Raw genomic sequence first — 21,394 nt, forward strand, 5'->3', positions numbered from 1 at the left:
ATTTTTTGCTTTGTGACAGATGATAATGAACAGATGTCTGCTATAGGAGAATCTGGCTGTGTTTGAACTGTGATTGCCCCTCTGTCTCCATTAAGTCTCAGTGGGAGGTGGGTTGAATTATAGTAGCACATACAGTGTGGTAGCTGGAGGTCAGACCTCAATGAACTGTGTACTGAAGTGGCTAAAGACTTAGGCCGTACAGCAGACAAGACTAACATGGTGATGTTGAAGCATAGTATGTTCATGCAAAAATGAAAATTCTGTCTTTATTTTCTCACCAACATGTTGTTCCAAACCCATATGCTGCTTTTTGTATTTATCTAAAAGAATCTTCGCATAGATCTTTCCCATTCAACAACAATCAAATAATATGTAAAGTATTTGATAGTCAAATATCAAATTTGATTGTCAGTGACATCATTACGTCAAACCTTAGCCATAGTTGATATCAAGATTATTAGTGAATAATAGTTTAAATCTGTCTATTCATCATTTAAAGTGAATGTATGGCTTGAAAATACTTTATAAAGCACAAGTCTATTATAAGCATAGGTTTATTTATTTTTGCAGTGATAACCAATTTTGGGTTCCTCAAAGCACCCAAAGAACTGTTTTCCCACTATAAAAAACCATTTGTGCATTTAAAAGGTTCAATTGATGTTAAAGGAGTTCACTCCAGAATAAAAATTTCCTGATAGGGCTGCACGATATTGAAGAAAAATGCGATATGCGATAACTCATTAAATAATGTGATATTCGATACAATAATGCTTAGTGTGTAAAATAAGCAAATTATCTTTAAAATATATTTAAAATTGTATGACCTACATACTTGTTTCACATTCTTTTTGTGACAAGAAAACATCCCTACAACCTCTGAAAGTGAACAGCAGAGTTTTACTGTTGTAAATTGTAGATTAAGGGCCCTATCTTGCACCCAGCGCAATTGACTTTGTACACCGACGCATGTATCATTCCTATTTTGCACCCGCGCAAAGCGGACTTTTCCCTCCACAGATGCACGTCTGTAAGTTAGGAAATACACTTGCGCTCCCTGGGCGGTTCAGCGCAAAGAGGAGGCGTGTTCCGGCGCAAACGTTCCTTCATGCTATTTTGCAGGTTTAGAAAACAATTGCGCCACTAACCAGGAAAAAATAGTTTAAAGTCAGTGGCGCGTTATTCATATGCTATGTATATAGGCGCATGCTTGGCCATAATCAATGTAGCGTGTGCACAACGCGCATACACGTTGATTCTCTCATCTACACAGAAGCAGCAGTTTTCATTTTTGCAAATCATACATTATTACGATAGATAGATAGACGGATGGATGGATGGATGGATGGATGGATGGATGGATGGATGGATGGATGGATGGATGGATGGATGGATGGATGGATGGATGGATGGATGGATGGATGGATAGATAGATAGATAGATAGATAGATAGATAGATAGATAGATAGATAGATAGATAGATAGATAGATAGATAGATAGATAGATAGATAGATAGATAGACAATTTATTATAAAAGCATACATCTAGCTTACACATTTACCCAAATTATCATACGCCTGTTTAACCGAAGTTAATTTGGGTGGGTTTCTCCATTTCAATGTAACTTCTCTCTCTTTTACGGCCGTGACGAGAGCGTTGCTCTCCTTGGCTGTGAACCGCTCCTGGCGCGCGCCTGGCAAATCCGCCGTTACAATAGCAATCCGCCATGGAAAAAGCGCGTCTGCTCTTAAAGGGAATGTGAGATGACGCTCTGATTGGTTTATTTCACGGTACGCCCAAACCACACCTATGAGTAATGAAGCTACTTCAGACCAACCCGTTTTAGATTTGCGTCGGGCGCAAGAGTCATTTATCCCGCCGGGAAAATAGCAACAGCGCCCAAAACGCTAGGGGTTCAGGGGTTCAGGTTAATCCTACATTAGGTTTATTTAACAACAGAAACTGAATAATAAATGTACAAATAAAGCCAAGAGCAGTGAGTGATTTTCTCTGTCTTTTGTTCATGACCCCAGTTATTGCAAGCCGTTGCGATATGCATATTGCGATATATACATTTGCGATATTTCGATATATTGTGCAGCTCTATTTCCTGATAATGTACTCACCCAAGTCATCCGAGATGTTTTTCTTTCTTCAGTCGAAAAGAAATGAAGGTTTTAAGGAAAACATTCCAGTATTTTTCTCAGTATAGTGGATAATTCCTATATAGTGGGGGTGAGTAAATGATAGGAAATTTTACCAGTAAATTAGTGAACATTCATGGAAACATCAATTCCAATCAATTAAACTTGTTTTTTTTAAGTGTATGGAAAAGAACTGTGTGAATGAATGTTCTTCAGAATCCTCCTTTGTGTTCCACAGAACAAAATAACAGCTTATGGGTTTGGAATTACATGAGGGTAAGTAAATAATGACAGCATTTTTTATTTTGGGTGAGTTTAAGGTTGTGCTATTATCCTTTCAGTTCAGAAGTGATGATAGTTCAAACTGTATTCATTCACCCAATTAATTTACACATACTTTCTTTCAACCAAAGCATAATGAAATGTAGTTTCCCTATGATAACATAATAATGGTAGATTAAATTTCATGTAATCCAGTTTTCATCTCAGCATCTAGTCTGTGCACTTCGTAAGTCTGGCCTGGATTTCCCTCCTCTTCCAATGACAGATCCACTGCTGTGCTTCCCCCACACGACCCCAGACAGACTATTTCTAGCAAATATGCTAATGTGTTTCCCTGAGAAAAATCCTTCAGCTGAAATGGGAGGCAACCCCCACACAGGTAATCTAAAACTGTGATAGAAGTGTAATGGAAATTTGGGACATCACAGTGCGAAACACTATAAATTATTGAAATACATGATGGCCTAGTTTGTACTATTATTACCATGTCTTTGATTTATTGATTTATTTTTATAAAATATATATAAATAGCCTATATATGATTTTTTTCCATTTATTTAAGTGATTTAGACATTATTCATGCTGTATTTATTTATATATAATGTAATATACCTATAGTTAATTATATTATGTACATATTAATATTTACTTTATACTTTTGAGTAGATCAGAAATCCTGTTGTGTGGGGGAACCCCAAGGACAAACGTGCACGCACCGAAACGAGACCCAATCAGAAAGCGAGCTGATGAAAGACAGAAGCAACACTACTTTATCCAAACCTTTTTCTTTTTTCCCCCCACAAATGTTCTGTAAAAAGCAGTCAACATTTCTTTTTGCCCATCGTCCACCATCTTTGTTTACTCTAAAGTCACGTTTGACCGCAAGAGATTTTAGTTAGAGAGTTTTTAGAGAGCATTTGTTCTATAGGAACAAAACTGTTAAATCTATGATTTTTTTTATCATCATGTTTGTGGTCTGACATTTTGAATATTTTAGTGAGGGCCAGTCTTAAGTTTGAGGTTTTAAGCTACAGAAAATCTGCATATACACCTTTAACAGTATCCTTGAAAATCTAGTGAATTATTCATGCGTGTCAGTTCGTACCACCCAGATGTATTAAGGAGACAAATAGCCTCATGAAATATGAACAATAAGAAGAGTGTTTTGTGGGTACTGTGACCTTGCCATTTGGGTTTTCTGTTTTTGTAAAGAGAACATATTGGTTTGTTAGTTGGCTAACCTCTCAAACGCTTTATCCACGATGCATTTCTGCATTAGATTCTCTTTAGATAAGTGTCAGTAATGGCTTTGCAGATGAGCTGCTCCTAGTAATGCATTGAGAGAGAGGAAGTCCCAGTGAAAAGCTTCCTGTCAAACAGGACATAAACCTGCAGGAGGTGCTCATTAACTCTCGCATACAGCTGCTAATCACAATTAAAGAACCACAGAGAAGGTCATATCTCTGTATCGCCCTGATTTATTGATGATACATCCTCGTAGATGATGCTTGCAGTAATTCCTGACCAGTTATATCCTTCTGAACACTGATATATGGACTTGATGCTAGTAGCTTTGTTTTAGTAGGCTACATAAAGTCAACCAGCATCCACACTTAAGTCTGAAAGACATTTAGCTATATTTTAAGAGGTTCAGAGTCTTATCTAAATGAATGGAGTACATCGTATCTTGGCATCTTTTCACCTGAAAAGTGCTTTACTTGTGCAGTTTTAGTCACTACTTCAGATGGCAGATATGGATTAAAAACATGATTCATCAGATTAGTGTGTTTTTGAGTTCCACAGCTCCTGCCTGGTACAAGCGGTCCCTGCCAACAGACTGACTTAAAGCCAGAAGATTTACACTTTGCAATCAAAGCAAAATGTAGGGAGACTAGTTTTCCAGACTGGCTTATCTGATCTTTATTTATTGAATGTAATCTGATGTCATATTAGGTGAATGACATTGACTGTTTGAATGTTACTAGTAAACTAGACTGTTCTTCATTTCTCTGACCTAAATGTGAGTGGTGTTTGCCACTTTGCCATCAGGTTTTTGAAGTGTGCCTCTGTATACTGCCCTCATTTAAAAGAGCCCATTTTGTTACATGATATTTTGGTGCTGAGATATGGCAGGTGCCCACAGTAGCCTCAGAGATGAGTTGAAATGCTGACGTCTTGGGCAGAGGAATAACAAGCATTGCTTATAAGAATTAGTTTTGTAGTCCTTGCTTCGTGGCCTCTGCAAAATGAAGTGCTTGTGCCATCTTGTGGTGATCAGGAGAAATGATCACTGGAATGCAAATGGCATGTTTAAAGTTATTATTTGATTTTCTGTGCAATTTAAATTAGTCAATGGAAGTTTTTGGTCTTGACTTGTAAATATCAAACATTTGATCATTTATATCAGCAACATGTATCGTCATATATATTCACTCATTTCACATTCACTGTTGCTCATTTTCACTAAAACTAGTGAAAAAACTTTATGGTCACAAGATTTAAGAAATAAAATCATATTATTAATATTAATAATTGATTGTATTAAAACCTAATGTCCATTGCGATGGACATTAAACTTAAAAATAAAATATTGTGTTCCACAGCTCTGAAAGATCTTCAAATTAACTTCAAATATCAATTAAAACTATTAAGATTATAATAGGTGCAAGTTGATTATACTACCATGAACACAAATCGGCATAAGAAGGAGCTCCTTCTCCTGTATAGTTGGTTAGTCATGCATGTCTTACATGATGCCTGAATTTCAATCAGATTAAGTGATGGGTCATACTTTCATTGTGATTGGTTGATCAGGGACCAATCAGTGACCAGGCAGTACTCATATTTTAAAAACATAAAGGGCCCTATCTTGCACCCAGCGCAATTGACTTTGTACACCGCCGCATGTATCATTCCTATTTTGCACCCGCGCAAAGCGCGCTTTTCCCTCAACAGAAGCACGTCGCTAAACTAAGGAATGAACTTGCGCTCCCTGGGCGGTTCACCACAAAAAAGGAGGCGTGTTCCGGCGCAAACGTTCCTTCATGCTATTTTACAGGTTTAGAAAACAATTGCGCCACTAACCAGGAAAAAATAGTTTAAAGTCAGTGGCGCGTTGCGCATGTTATTCATATGCTATTTTAAGGGCGCATGCTTAGCCATAATCAATGTAGCGTGTGCACAACGCGCATACACTTTGATTCTCTCATCTACACAGAAGCAGCAGTTTTCATTTTTGCAAATCATACATTATTACGATAGATTTGCGCCCGGCAAATCCGCCGTTACAATAGCAATCCGCCATGTAAAAAGTGCGTCTGCTCTTAAAGGGAATGTGAGATGACGCTCTGATTGGTTTATTTCACGTTACGCCCAAACCACACCTATGAATAATGAAGCTACTTCAGACCAACCAATTTTAGATTTGTGCCTGGCGCAAGAGTCATTTATCCCGCCGGGAAAATAGCAACAGCGCCCAAGACCCGCCCACAAAGTTACTTGCACTTTGCGCTTGAGTTACAGATCGTTAAAATAGGGCCTCATATCTTATTGGTTTAAGCCAAAAACCATGTGATGTCCATTGCAATGGTTGCAGAGTCTGAAGGGGCTAAAGCATTAAGGCATTAGACATATGACGCCTTGCTCCGCACTGTGAGCCTCCGCTGACTGTACACGCACCTCCCCAAATAAATGAGGCATTTATGCTCACTGCAGAGCCAAATAACATCCAGCTCCCCCTCTGGACATCATGCAGGGTTCTCAAGTTTTATCAAAAGCTTGGAGTGAGATCACATGCGGTTAGGGGCGGAGCCCTAATGGAGTCCTGCCCCCGCCCCCCAATTTGACCCATTGTTCATAATTAACCAGCACAAATTGAAATTATAACAATTGGTAAATCTGGTAGACAGAGCAATTCATCACATCAAATATACTCTTTAATGTTATATTTCAAAATATAACAAAATTACAAAAATATAACAAATTGCTCCAAACAGTTTGGAAAAACAAATCTTTTTGCATTTTGAATGTGTCTAGTCGAAATGGTATAATGATTTATTGTGTGGTGGGACATTGTGAACAAATGACATATTAGAGTATTAAGGTGTGTGTGTGTGTGTGTGTGTGTGTGTGTGTGTGTGTGTGTGTGTGTGTGTGTGTGTGTGTGTGTGTGTTTGTTTGTGTGTTTGTGTGTGTACACAAGAGTACACACTCCAGCTTATGAAATGTGTTTTGTGTTGGACAGGATATAAAATATTACCCAGAGCACTCTGCTTTAATACATGTAGCCTTAATGTAACTAGAAAGACTATTAATACAGTATAATATATAATTTAAAATAAAATGAAGAAATACATCTTCATTCCTTCCCATACCCACTAACATTTCCCTTAGTTTCAGATAACGTAAGCTAGCCAAACTGAGCCAAAGAATCTGGCCTAGTTTTTGACTCTTACCTTCTCCATCACGACGTGTGTTCACCGTGAGAAATACACGGTGTGGCGTGTGAGCGTGTGAACTAGTTGAATTGCGTGTGTCTCATGGCCAATGCGTTAGACTTGACCTATTCCGGCTCCACCTCTGTGGATCTAATGGGTGGAGGGATAGAGTTATTTTGGGTAGGGTTGGGGTGTAGTTGGACCTTTGCCCAAATTACATCCAGAGAGGGGGAGCTGGACTTCATGCTCTACCATGGCCCTGCAGTGCGCAGCCTCTCTTTATACTTGACATGCTCGTCGTTGTACTATTCTTTGAAACGACAGGGGGCGACTCTGAGTAATTGTCCTCTGAACCATCAGGAAGCAGTGATGAGAAGGTAAGCTATACTTGTGACGATGTTTGTATTTATTACACTTCACCAAACCCACACAAAGAATCAAGGAATTGAGAGAATAAACCCTGAGATTATTGTGACATTAGGAAAAAATATAAGGATATAAGAACATACATAAATACAAAACTAAATTAAAGGTAGGGTAGGCAATTTCGGCAATTTCTCACCCTCCCTTCAGAGCGTCTCCAAAGCCATGCCTTCTCCAAAAGACATGAACACACACACAGCAGAGTCTGCAATGCGGTACAAGAGATGGCGTTAAACCACCTTATGTCTTTTGAGCTCTTACTTGTACCACCTGACTGCTGCAGATTCATTTCAGTGTTGATCGTGTTGCCATTTAAACGCAAAAATCAAGTCTAAGGACGTGAACAGCTCCGGGTAGAACGTCACAGGTTGTCATCTCTTAATTCCGGTAATTACGACATGGTGTGAACGCAGCATAAGATCATTGGTTTGGTTCAGGAGGAACTGTAAAAGGCGGTTGCTGTTTGTTTGTGTTGCTCGGTGACTGTCTGTCTACAACTCTGCATAGCCTTACAGAACGTGCTGATGATGTGTGATGATGTCTGCGCAAGGAGGTGTGCAGAGCTTTGGAAATACATATGTTGACAGGCTGAATTGGTGCCTGGAGATTGGATGAAAATTTTTTGGTCCTGAGACTTCCACAGAAGATACTATATGTACATGTTTTAGGCTCAATCCCAATTCACCCCTTGCCCCTACCCCTTGGCCCTACCTCTCCGTTTTGCGCGTTCCCGTGAAGGGGTAGGGCTTTCTCAATTCTCTTTTGGTTGGAGGGGTAGGGGTAGGGGGAAGGGCCAGATAGCCCTTGAAATTAAGATTTTTCAGGACCACACTTCAAACGAAGGGGTATGAGAAATGTACCTGCATACACCGGCTACAGAGGCAACATGACTGCCAATAATCATTTTCTTTATGTCACATTCAATCTTGTGTTCATATTTACGGTCGAGTTCTTCAAAGAAATGCGTCCACCGCGCCGCGCTAAATGCCTCATTTGCGCAGCAAGACCTCCAGACGCGCGTAAACGCGTCTTAACATTGAAATCAAGGGCAAGGGTAAGGGGTAGGCGAAGGGGTATAAAATAGAATTGGGATTGGGCCTTAATATTTAAACCACTCCTATTATTGATTGCTATTAGGATGTGAAGAGAGTTTCAACCAGTATAACAAAAAAAGTGTTTATGAAACAAATTGCCTACCATAGCTTTAAACAGCAATCTCTTAAATAGTTTCTAATTTTAATTGTTCTAATAAACATTTTCATTTAATCTTCATGGACATTTTTTTTTTATTAAACATGGACCTTTTTTCATTAAAAAGTCTTCATTTTGTAAATGTAATTAATTTAGAAAAGTGCAAACTTGGTGCCGGTGTTCTAAAAAATTTGGTGTCTGAGATTGTCAGTGACACTGGGTGGAGCGCACTTGAATATTCATGAGTTTCCTGTTTTTTGTTAAAGTGACACTGAAAATATTAGCGCACACTCCTCGGGTTACAGAAAGGTAATAAGCCTACATTTCAGCATTAGAGGAAATTCAACTTATATTCTTTCTTTCTAACTGTTATTTATGCACAACATTGCTCTTTTTATTCTGTTCACAAATGCAAAATACCCCCATGAGTAACTTTTAGCTTGGACATTGACAGTAAGCTAAATGTGCAAAAGATTATGTTGAACTAACCCTCTGCTGCACACAAAAGATCACATATACTTTAGTAGTAAGCTCATTACCCGCCTTATGCGGTTTTCATCAGTGATGCCATTTATACTGCTGTAATATCACTGAATATTGGATCATTCACTCTTTTTGAGCTCAGCGTGAGCATTAGGTCACTTTTTGCCACCTGACTGAGTCATTACTCTGCTCTTGGTGATGACGTCACTGTTGCTACAGCAACATGTTCTCAATGGTATGTGTAAATGATACATAAATGTGAGATGCTAAACTGCTTTCTTTATTCATGCAGCTGTATGAATCACTGATCACCGACCTTTACAATATAAGGATGTCAAACACGGTTTGAGACACTGATCAAATTGACCCTCACATTCTGAGCCTTGAATTATTAACTTAGTATGAATGCATTGTTTTATGTAGCCTATTTTAGTCAATTCATTTATTTACATGCACACATTTACATGCTGCATTTTTTTTTTTTTTTATTATGTTATCATAATGAATTTTAGTTTGGGAATTGCTTAAGCTGAATTTGTATGATGATCTCAAAAAAGAAAATATGCACTACCATTCAAAAGTTTTTTTTTTTTTTTTTTAAGAAAATAAGTTAATGCTTTTATTCAGCAATAACACATTAAATTGATCAACAGTGGCAGTAAATTTTATATTGCTAAAAAATCTATAAAAAAATGTATTGTGGTTTCCATTAATTATTAAGCGCCACAACTATTTTCAACATAGATAATAATAAGAAATGTTTCTTGAGCAACAAATGAGCATATTAGAATGATTTCTGAAGGATCATGTGACACTAAAGACTGGAGTAATGATGCTGAAAATACAGCTTTGCCATCACAGGAATAAATTACATTTTAAAATATATTAAAATAGAAAACAGTTATTTTAAATTGTAATAATATTTCACAATATTACTGTTTTTACTGTATTTTTATTTTATTTTTATCAAATAAATGCAGCCTTGGTGAACAAAAGAGATTTTTAAAAACGTGTTTAAAAAATCTTACCGACCCAACAAACTTTTGAACAGAAATGTTCTTTCAAATACATTGATGTGAATAATAAGTCTACCTGTGCTGTGTTCATAGATATCATGTCTTCAGGACTTCTTTGGTGAGGATGATATATTTATCGCCTGCGGCCCAGAGAAGTTCCGCTACCAGGATGACTTCATGTTGGATGAGAGTGGTAAGTTAATGGATAATGTATCCCTTCCTTTTTAAAACGTGACTGTTTTCCTAAGACCAACAACAACTGTACCACTTACTTACCTCAGTTACATGGACTTGTGTGATTGTCAATATAAGTAAGTTGCTTCAAATTCTGTTTTAGTGCTTAGTAATTAGGTTTAATTTTAAATAAGCTGTTTTGACTAATGCACATATTTTCCAACATTGTAATATTTGAGAGTCAAAGTCATAACATTAGACAATAATCTCCTCAGCTGGAGTCTGTTGCTTAATTAGCTGTGCATTTGTTTCCCGCTGTCAATATCACTGTTGTTATTTGCATATATTTTAAAGCTTTACCATTCAAATCACACTTCTTGTAAACAAAATAACATATTCAGGTTAGGGCTGTCAAAATTGCTCAAAAATGACGTTCGAATATTCCCTCTAAAAAACACACGAATATTCGAACTATTCGAACATCTGGTTGCGCATTTTGTCAATGACGCGCATTACGTCAATAACAGGACAAATTAATACAAAGAGACATAACTACTTGTATAGGTAGTAAATTTAAGTTTAAACATATTTGACAATGTATTACAAAACCAAGTAAATAAACTAATGGCCAAGACCGCAGACCTCACTCGCAGGCACTCGCAGGCACTCTCTCTCTCTCTCTCTCTCTCTCTCTCTCGCGCGCTCACGCTCTCTCTGCGCATAACGGTTAAATTAACAACAACAATAAGCACGTGTTGAGTGCTGATCAAGAGTTTTGTGCAAGCAATTTAAGGTCGAGAAATTTTACCCTGAGGTTCATAAAAAATAAAGTGCTATTAAAAAAGAAAAAGGCTACTTACATTCTTGGTGCTTGTATTAAAAAAAGGAAAAACTGACTGCAATTTATTCCATTGTCTTTTTAGTGCACTGTCAACTTTCAGCAGTGACGCTGTGCTAGACAGTGGGACTCATGTGACCTGTCCCTCAGGCAGCGCGCGCGCCCACTCGCAAAGCAGACAGCCGCGCCTCTGCTTCCGCGGGCGTGTTTTTCCATATTCGAAATTCACATTCGATTCGAATATTAATTTTCACGTTCGAATTCCTGTTTTTTAAAACTATTCGAATATATATTCGAATTTAGAATATTAGTTCACAGCCCTAATTCAGGTAGGAATTTTTATTTAGCAGTGAAACAATTTACTGACATTTGTAATTATTATTATGACACTAGTTACTATCCAGTTTTATTAAAAACTTTTAAAACTAAATGAATTGGCATTGACGTCGTCAATACAGAAACAGGCATCAGACTATGAGCTATTTTAAAATCAATCCTCCTGATAGACATATTGATCTGGTCTGAGAGTACCTCAGCCTGTCATATCTCCTCTCCAGTATGTCAGGCCGTCATGAGCCCGACAGAGGTTAAGGTAGATTGATCGGCGGTGACATCAGGTCGTCCACGATGAGACTCTCTTCGGTGTGTATTACAGAGACAGGAGGATCTGAGTGTAGAGTGAATTCAGATGTGCTTCTCTTTTGCTTCCTTTCTCAGAGTGCAGGGTGATGAAATCGCAGTCCTATGGCCGTATTTCTCCCATGCAAGGCCGCTGCTCTCCCCGCAGTGGTGGACCCTCGAGAAGGAGCAAGTCCCCTGGTTCCAGCTGCTCAGGTACGTCTCTTTAGACCAGACTGTTGTTTAATAGTCCCATCATGCTTATACATGTGTCTGACAAGCATTCCTGTAGCTGTAAACTGTAGGTTGTGTGTAGTGGGCTGACACTCATGTGTGCAAGAGTGACTCATGAAATCTAAACTGGGTGCTTGTTAGTTTATTCACTGCAGTCTCAGAATTCAAAGTTGTAAATTTCAAACATGGATGAGTGTAGTTAGTTTATAGCCTTAATTATCTCCAAATCACTCTCAGCATTCTCAGAAGATGTGCTTGAGGAGTAATGTCCCAAATTAGGCAAGTAATTCGGCTGACACTCGTCATTTACTCATAGTCTCTCCATCTGTAATGAGCTTTTGTGTCAATTAACGGTTTAATTTAATGGGATGTTTCAATATTCAAGTCACAGTGATTTCGGATTGTCTGCTTGGCTGGAGCTCTTCATAGAGTTTTGGTAATGTCAAAAAACGAACTTTTACATCAGTGAATGATTAGAATTATATTACATCCTACACAGCCTAATGGAGGCTTATAATACTGAACCAATTTGAACTCACCCAGCATAGAACTGGTTTCATTTGCTCTGCTCAAGCAGACTCCAAAAACACTAACAGCCAGAATAGAATATAAAAAAGATTCTAATCTATTCTACTCTATTCAATTCTATTATTTTCTTTTCTGTTATATTATGTTCGCTTCTATTTTATTCAATTCTATTCAATTCAATTCTATTCTATTCTATTCTGTTCTATTCTATTCTATTCTATTCTGTCTGCATTTTGTGTTGATGTAGTCTGATTATCTGATTTGCTAGATCTCTTAGAGGTTTGGTTATGTAAAAAAAAAAAAAAACTAATTTCATTTGCTCTGCTCAAGCAAACTCCAAAACTAGCCAGAATATTTCTAGAATAGAAAAAAAGATGCTGGTCTTTTTTTGTTTTTATTTTATTCTGTTCTATTCTATTCTGTTGTTTTGTTCTTTTCTATTATGTTTTTTATGCTCTATGCGGGTCTCTTTTGTCCTGTTCTATTCTGCTCTATTTTTACTTCTATTCTATTCTATTCTATTCTATTCTATTCTATTCTATTCTATTCTATTCTATTCTATTCTATTCTATTCTATTCTATTCTATTCTATTCGATTCTATTCGATTCTGTTCTATTCTATTCGATTCTGTTCTATTGTATTCTGTTTTTTATCCATTCTATTCTATTCTATTCTATTCTATTCTATTCTATTCTATTCTATTCTATTCTATTCTATTCTATTCTATTCTATTCTATTCTATTCTATTCTCATTGGAGTTTACCTAGTTTATCTGTTGGCTAGTTGATCTCCCACTCTGGATAACTGAATGTGCCCAAACTATTTTAAAACCAGCAAAGCAGACCGGCTTAACTGGTTTGGTCATGCTAGGGCCCCTTATCTTAGACTGGTTTAAGCCATTTTTTTGGCAAGGTTCTGGGTGCTTTTCTCTGTTTATGACACATTGGCACCCTTTTGCAGTGTTACGCTATACGTGCCCAATGTTAACACATTTCTGACAGCAGTGTGTGTTTGTGTAGGGGGAGACCGGGGAGTGTTAGAACACGGGATTAGATGTAACACTGTCAGTTGGACAGGTCAGAAAAGAGCTGTAACAACGTCATCAATATCATACGCTCCCATCTTCTTTTTGAGCTCACAGAAAAAATTGCATGTGACTGTGTAAATTTGTAGATTTTATGATTGAAAATATAGATTTTCAGGTAAGAAAGTACCTAGCAATCATTGAATTGTAGATGCAGTTATTTAACTTACATGACCTGAAGTTGCTGTTTCTCTAGTTTAATTTGATGCTTTGTATTTATGCTTCATAACTTCAAGCCCACATGCTAAAACGTTTAGCTATGTTATGGCTGTTTGGGGTGGGGATAGTTGTAACAGTTTATTAAAAAGGTTACAACCCCTATGATGATTCCGATGAGTCCAGTTATTAATCACATCCTCTGTTGAGGCAAAGTCACGTGAGTTTTTTGTTGCGGATCGAGGGATTTATTCAGTAAATGTGTTCCCATCGTAGTTTATGCGTAGTTTTCTTACCAGATATAAAAAATTACCTGCCTCAATTGAACGCACATGTTTTTGAACGCACACGTTTTTGAACGCACATGCAACCAGAATTTATGGTTGATGGTTTCATCCAGTGTTTTTTTTTATGCAATATCTCAAAATTCACATAAAAATATGTGGATCATGGAAACATAGCTAGTGACTGAACCCTTATATGACACTTACACACACACAAACACGTGCACCAGTTGTTTTGCACTACATTTAAAGTTCTAAAAAAGTACAATATAATGGTCTTTGTCAGTTTAAATTGTTCACGTTTTTTTTTTTCTTTGTTCTTCAATGATGTTTTTGCAAAAAATTGCATAGAGTGGGTGTTATTTCAGCAAATGGAGTTATATTTGCAGGACAATTGTGGCTACCATATATGAAAATTTGAGATATCTAGCACAAACAACCACTGAGGTCTCCCCCTACATGCAGGTAGACAGCCTATTTTTGTGTTTGTCCACTAGTGTGTGTTTTCTGTTTAAAAAGGGATTGTGTCGCTAACTGAACAACAAATCCATGATAAGTTGTCCTGAACATCCGATTGATCTAGGTTTTATTATTTTTCCTGCAAGAGATCATGAGTCATCACTTCTTGATGTTGATGTTCCAGGTAAACACCAGGCATTCATCCGGTCAGGCATCCGCCACTTTGTAAGCAGTATAGAGACATGGCAAAAACAACAACAAAAACAGAACAATTATTGTGCTTCAGCTCGAGCCTGTTTTTCAAATTTAGTATTCCGGCCAGGTACAAAATGAGCCCTTAGAGCCGACTCGCTGTGCGTTGTTTTGTAATGAGCCGGTACGAGGATGAGTATCTACCCCATTCTCTGAAATAGTTGACACGGTCTGGAAATGACGTAGATGAGCATTAACTGGGTGGTTGGGCCAAATTGTTTACGAGAGATATTGCTAATGTTGTTTTGGGAGAACAGAGGTGCCTTATCCTAAATATAACACATCCACACTCTGGCAGAAGGTCTCAAGGAACAGAGATCTGCCATGCAGTCTGGACAAACAAACCTAGTGTAATTGTTTTTTATTGATCTGAAAGTTCATTCAAACAGCACCAACCTTTGGGATAAGAGGGAAAAAGTTGCTAAATAATAAAAGGGATTTTTTGACACTAGTAAATGAAATGAAAATAAAATGAAAAAGAAGATATTTTAATGAATATTTTAATTAGAAAATACTTTGGCTGGTAATACATTTGTTGGTCCCTTTTGTATTTGTTTGAAGACAATAGAATAGTGAAAATGATAGTGGACTAAGCTAAAACAATGAAATGTGGATATTACTTAAAGCGCTGAACACTGTAAACATCAAGTTTGAATCATGACGTTTGATGTAATTTGATATGCTAGTGTTAGTCATTCCCTTCTGGGCTTGTGTGGGATGAAATGTATCATTCATCATTTTTTAATACATTTTTATAGAAAATATATACTAAAATGATTTTGAACCCCAAGAACATTGCAGGTGCTTGTTTTATTTTGGCTTGATTTAGCTGTCTGCAAGATCTGTTGACTAGGATCCCACAATTCATGTGAAGATTGGAGTATAAAAATTCGCCATAAAATATAAATTCTCCACCAAAATCACAAGCCATCACTTATTTAGTAGTTTAGTTAAGGCTATGCTTAAATATATGGATTTTACAACATTAAATTATATTTGCCAGTCATTTGACTTCAGTTTTTCTGAAGTTAAACATTTATGTATATTGTTATATACAACATATTTATATCATCAAATAAATAGTATTCTATGTTGAACAAGAAAAAAATATGGCATTTATCCATGTGAAATTGACTGGATCATAAAAAAATTGGTGTTATATTGCATAATTAATTTTTTTTTTCAATTAATACTTTTATTCAGCAGAAAGCATTAAATTGCTCAAAAGTGACAGAAAAGATATTTGTAATGTTACAAAAGATTTCTATTTCAAATAAATCCTATTCTTTTTTTAAAAAAACTTTGAACATTAAAGAATTCAGATTTTAATGTTTCTTGAACCAAATCAGCATATTAGAGTGATTTCTGAAGGATCATGTGACACTGAAGACTGGAGTAATGGTGCTGAAAATTCAGTTTGCCACCACATGAATAAATGCCATTTAAAAAAATAAAAAACAGTTATTTTAAATTGTAATAATACAGTACTTCACAAAATTACTGTTTTTATTGCTTTTTTATTAAATAAATGCAGCTTTGGTAAAAGAGACCTCTTTCCAAAACATTACCCATCACAAACTTTTAGTTTAAAATAGTGCATATAAAATAAAATATCCCTCTAATCACCAACATCCACCCATCAGAAACTATCCGTGAAGTCTGATCCAGTTTGAAAGTGAAGTTCTCTGACTAATATTTTCCCCACACTAGTTGCATTTACTCACTCAAATCTGTTGTTCGGTAATCACACACATGAATGACGGCTGATCTGATAGTCCTTCAAATCTGTTTTACATTCCAAAAATAACACTATGATGATGCATTCTCACTCTCCACATGTCCGCCTGTGATAGTGTATCACAGATGGCGAGGTAGCACTATATGCGGATCACAGTGACACACAAACATAGAGTAACATTGATAATTGAGATGGCTTTATTTGTTGCTTGGTGTGCTCTGAGAAGCTTTGAAAGGAATCATATTTGTGGCCAAGCCTCTGAATCATAGCTTCAATCAGAGCTTCAAACAGCTTAATTTGTATTCACACATTCTGTGGTGATACTTCAGAAATCCACTCAAAGCGCCACGTCATCCACTCGGCTGCACTCACGCCGTTCAGAAACATCTCCACAGTGTTTTGCCATGAGATCTTTTCTGAGATCTTTATAGTCACCCACACAGACAGCACTGCAACTACGATATGGCATGTTTATGAGATAAACTCCTCCCTCTGTGGCTGTTCATGACGTAAGGTGTGCGCAGCCAGCAGGAACACACTACATACATCCTGTCCTCCTCTCCCACACTCATTCATACTCTAGCTCCTCACAGTCACTATGAGCGCAGGAGGAATCGCAGTTTGCTCTGGCCGCCTGCTGCACTCTTTAGCAGGTAGGACACTGTGTGTTGTGCGGCAAATTCATAAAAATGATTTCTTTTGGAGAGATGTTTTTTGTTTTTCTTGTTTTGAGGTGGTGAAGAGGAATTGAAGTAGCCGATATTTCTTTTTTAGCTTGTCATTGTATCTAAATGAAGGGTTAATATTACGCTTTGTAGATTTTTCACGGCTGTGAGGCTTGTTTTCGTCATATTTCTAAGAGGCATGTGTATACTTCTAATAATGAAGGAACTGTTTTTTGAAAGTGCTGTAGATATCAATACTTGGATTTCATATTGCACTTAAAATGGCATACATGACTTGTTTAAAAATATTAAGCAGCCTTGTGTAAGTTATGTGAGATAGCTTGAAGTAGCATTTATGCCTGTGTATATATTTCAGTAATTTTCTTATAGCACTCTTACCTTTACTAACTGGTTGCATTTTGCATTCTGTGCCTATATTTATGCAAGCCTGTTCAAAATCTGAAAACAAGTCATGCACAGTGCAATGTGCAATTTGAGATAAAAAACATCAATCACTTCAACACCTTCGATAGAATAAGCAAGTAAGCAAATAAGAATACAAAATATATATACTTACTGCATACTGCATGTATGTATGTATGTATGTATGTATGTATGTATGTGATGTATATATATATATATATATATATATATATATATATATATATATATATATATATATATATATATATATGTATGTATGTATGTATGTATGTATGTATGTATGTGTGACCCTGGATTACAAAACCAGTCACAAGTAGCACAGGTATATTTGTGGCAATAGCCAACAACACATTGTATGGGTCAAAATTAGCGATTTTTCTTTTATGCCAGAAATCATTAGGATATTAAAGGATAAGTTCAGTATTTTACACTTAAAGCCCTGTTTACAGATCGTTTCTGATGAAATAGAACGGTTAAGATTAAAATTTGGACACATGCTGCTGTCCCGAGAATTTTAGGTTTATTTCGCTTTTCGATTTTTTTGTGCACCCTCAAATTGGTGCACCTATTTTTTTTGTGCACCTATTGTCAAATAGTTGTATACCGGCCAAATATTATCATATCCTAACAAACCATACACCAATGGAAATCTTATTTATTCAGCTTTTAGATGATGTATAAATCTCAAAATCAAAATTGACCCATGTGACTGGTTTTGTGGTCTAGATATATATATATATATACACACATGCAGTATTGGTGAATTGGAGTGTTAATGTGTGTGTGTGAGTCCCGAGCCATGTAAAGGGGAGGTAGGGGAAAGACCTGGCAGCCCACCCTGGGAAAATCATTGCTAAGAAAATTCATGAACAGTCTCTTGCGTATGGCGAGACCCATAGAATCACCAAAAGTGGGATAAGACTGAAATGATTAATAAATTAATTAATGTTTTTATTATTTCTTGAAGCAAAATATATTGTCTATTTTTTTATTCCCTTTGATTTTGGGGTGAAATATGACTAGGACACTCCTAATAAAATCTTTGACATTTACCAACCTGTTCTTATGTATTTCAGCTAATGGAACAGCAGGAAGTCAGCTGTCGACCCCACGGTCAGGCAAATCTCCCAGTCCATCTCCCACCAGTCCAGCCAGTCTGAGGAGACGAAGGGTGAGAACTGTCACTTTAAAGACCTTTCACATCTGCTGCATTTGCTGTAATGCGCTAAAAATACACATAAATATGTTTTATATATAAAACACCATTTACATGATGTGAATCTATGTGGATCTTTCTGTTTGACCCTAATTATATTTCAGGTGCTTTAATGTGCCAACATAGTGCTGAATCACACTGAATTGCAGCTGAGCACATCTGTACTAAATAATTCCACATTCACCCAAAATGTTTCCTAGCAACAGCAGACCAGAATCTTGACCTGGCTGTGTGTTTGCTCCATTTCCACTCTTTCTGTGATTGACCTAATTTATATAGTTTGACAACATTACCCTGTTCTAATAACTGATGGTGTTCTGTTAAATTATATGTATTTGTTTTTGTTCTGTTGATTAAACAAGTGAAATTGCACTTTTAACATGCACATTTAACATATATATATATATATATATATATATATATATATATATATATATATATATATATATATATATATATATATATATATATATATATATATATATATATTAGTTCAGGCTAACCAAATTAGTTCACTAACCAAAAAACTTTGTAAAATGACTGCCTCTCACTGTAATCTCTCTGACAGGGCTCTCAGCACAGTGGCTCCTCTCTCTCTCTGGCCTCCACCAAGGTGTGCAGCTCCATGGATGAGGGCGATGGGCCGGGCAGTGAAGGTGAGGAACCCTGGGAAACTTTGACAAAGGTCTGTAATTATTGTTTTATCATGAGAATGTTACATCCCACATCTTTTTCCCTTCTAGCTGAGCTGATGGAGGATTGTCCTCAGGTTCCTGCTTCCATAGCCGAGAGGTACAAAGTGGGAAGAATGATTGGCGATGGGAACTTCGCCGTGGTCCGAGAGTGTATGGAGAGATCCACAGGGCGAGAGTATGCTCTGAAGATCATTAACAAGAGCAAATGCAGGGGGAAGGTGAGACGACTTTAATATCTCTGAATCCTGTTCAGTGAAATGCATAAATATGTGTGTGCACTTTGCACAGAGGTGTAAAAAGTACTTAAAAATGTTACTCAAGTGAAAGTACTGGGGGAAAATTTTACTCAATTAAAAGTAAAAGTATCTGGCCAGAATCGTACTTGAGTAAAAGTAAAAAAGTACCACATTAAAATTGTACTTGAGTATTAAAGTAAAAGTAACAGCAAGAATGAAAACTATTTTAATCTCTAAAAACATGAAGTGAATGAACCACATACAAGGTTTTATCCTGCATTAGAACTGTTTGTATTTAATTGTATTTAATTATCAAACTATAAGACTACTATCTAATGCCAGTGTGCAACATGCTTTAAACAATCCACTAATCATGCTTTTTCCACTAAAAGAAAAGAATTCGCTAAGGTACGGCCACGGGTGCTCTTGATCCTGTGGCTGATTTTGGACTGTGTTCGCAGCTGAATCACGTTCTACCTCCATTTTCTTCCATTGATTGACTGTTATAATTTCTCTAATTTCCAGGTCAAGGTGCTGTGCATTGTGGTTATAGATGCGACATGATGTCACTTCCATTGGACCAATGAACATGTCTGACCAATTTTTTGGAATGTGAAAACGAATCTCATTGGCAGAATAAATAACATTTAAATTAAACTGGGCATCAGCGCAATTCGATTGGTTTTGTAATAGCAAGGGAAAATAGAATGAAGTGATCTCCAATAAGAAGTACTTTTTGACTATAAATAAAATTGTAAGGAGTAAAAAGGACTTTTTTTTCTTACAAAATGTAATTAAGTAAAAGTAAAAGTACTGATTTTAAATTGTACTCAAGTAAAGTAAAAATCCCCAAATATAATACTTAAGTACAGTAATCAAGTACAATTACTCAAGTATTTTACACCTCTGATTTTGCACTTATTAATGCAAGATCACTGTTACATTGCATGGCTTGTCTGTGTCTCACAGGAACATATGATCCAGAACGAAGTGTCTATTCTTCGGAGAGTTAAGCATCCTAACATTGTTCTGCTGATTGAAGAAATGGACACATACAGTGAGCTCTACCTGGTCATGGAGCTGGTCAAGGTGAAATATCTGACATAAATATATATTATAAAAGTCAAAGCTCCAGCGTAAGGTGAAATTGCAGCATAAGGTGATATAGCTTTTTCACCATATCCCCAGAGTTAGTTAAGTCCATTCATACCCTTTTCATCTCCGTGCACGTCGTAACTGTCCGACGCACCCATCACTAGCCTAGCTTAGCACAAAGACTGGAGGTAAATGGCTCCAGCTAGCATACTGCTCCCAATAAGTGACAAAATGTTGTGATTTGTATAGTCACCGCGTGTACAAATAACAAGATCACATGAGACACAGTCATCTACTAACCGTATACATACTGGGAACTACATTCTCAGAAGGCGAAGCACTGCTACTTGGGTGGAGTTATTTACTCCAACTCTGAGCAAACTCTCTGCTCCTCACCTCGGGGCTTCTCAGGTGCTGCGAGCAAATCACTCCACCCAAGTAGCAGTGCTTCGTAACATTTGGATGTTACTATACAAATCACAACATGTAAATAGGAAAATGTTGGCGTTATTTTGTCACTTATTAGGAGCAGTATGCTAGCTGGAGCCATTTACCTCCAGTCTTTGTGCTAAGCTAGGCTAGCAGTGAGTGCGGCAGACAGAGTTACGGCACGCACGGAGATGAGAAGGGTATGCATGGACTTATCAAACTCTGGGGGATACGGTGAATAAGCTAAAGTCCCAAAAAGTCGGCGAGTTCCTTTA

General features: G+C 36.9%; 1 protein-coding gene across 3 annotated transcripts in view; it reads left to right on the forward strand.

Annotated features, from left to right (window-relative positions):
* The window catches only part of dclk1b (doublecortin-like kinase 1b), a gene marked incomplete at both ends in the record, with an annotated part of 37,382 nt that overhangs the window by 8,889 nt on the left and 7,099 nt on the right, over positions 1-21,394 (forward strand). For 2 of the 3 annotated variants that reach the window (XM_081371700.1, XM_081371702.1), the window contains 6 exons: positions 10,067-10,166; positions 11,703-11,819; positions 18,525-18,619; positions 19,233-19,320; positions 19,408-19,577; positions 20,565-20,684. In XM_081371700.1, the coding sequence (XP_081227826.1) occupies positions 10,067-10,166; positions 11,703-11,819; positions 18,525-18,619; positions 19,233-19,320; positions 19,408-19,577; positions 20,565-20,684 (690 nt within the window). Of the gene's footprint in view, positions 1-10,066; positions 10,167-11,702; positions 11,820-18,524; positions 18,620-19,232; positions 19,578-20,564; positions 20,685-21,394 lie in introns of all 3 variants that reach the window. The other variant, XM_081371701.1, reaches the window with a different exon arrangement.

This window comes from Scardinius erythrophthalmus (assembly GCF_964197995.2).
Source record: "Scardinius erythrophthalmus genome assembly, chromosome: 7".
In the NCBI taxonomy this organism is placed as follows: domain Eukaryota; kingdom Metazoa; phylum Chordata; class Actinopteri; order Cypriniformes; family Leuciscidae; genus Scardinius; species Scardinius erythrophthalmus.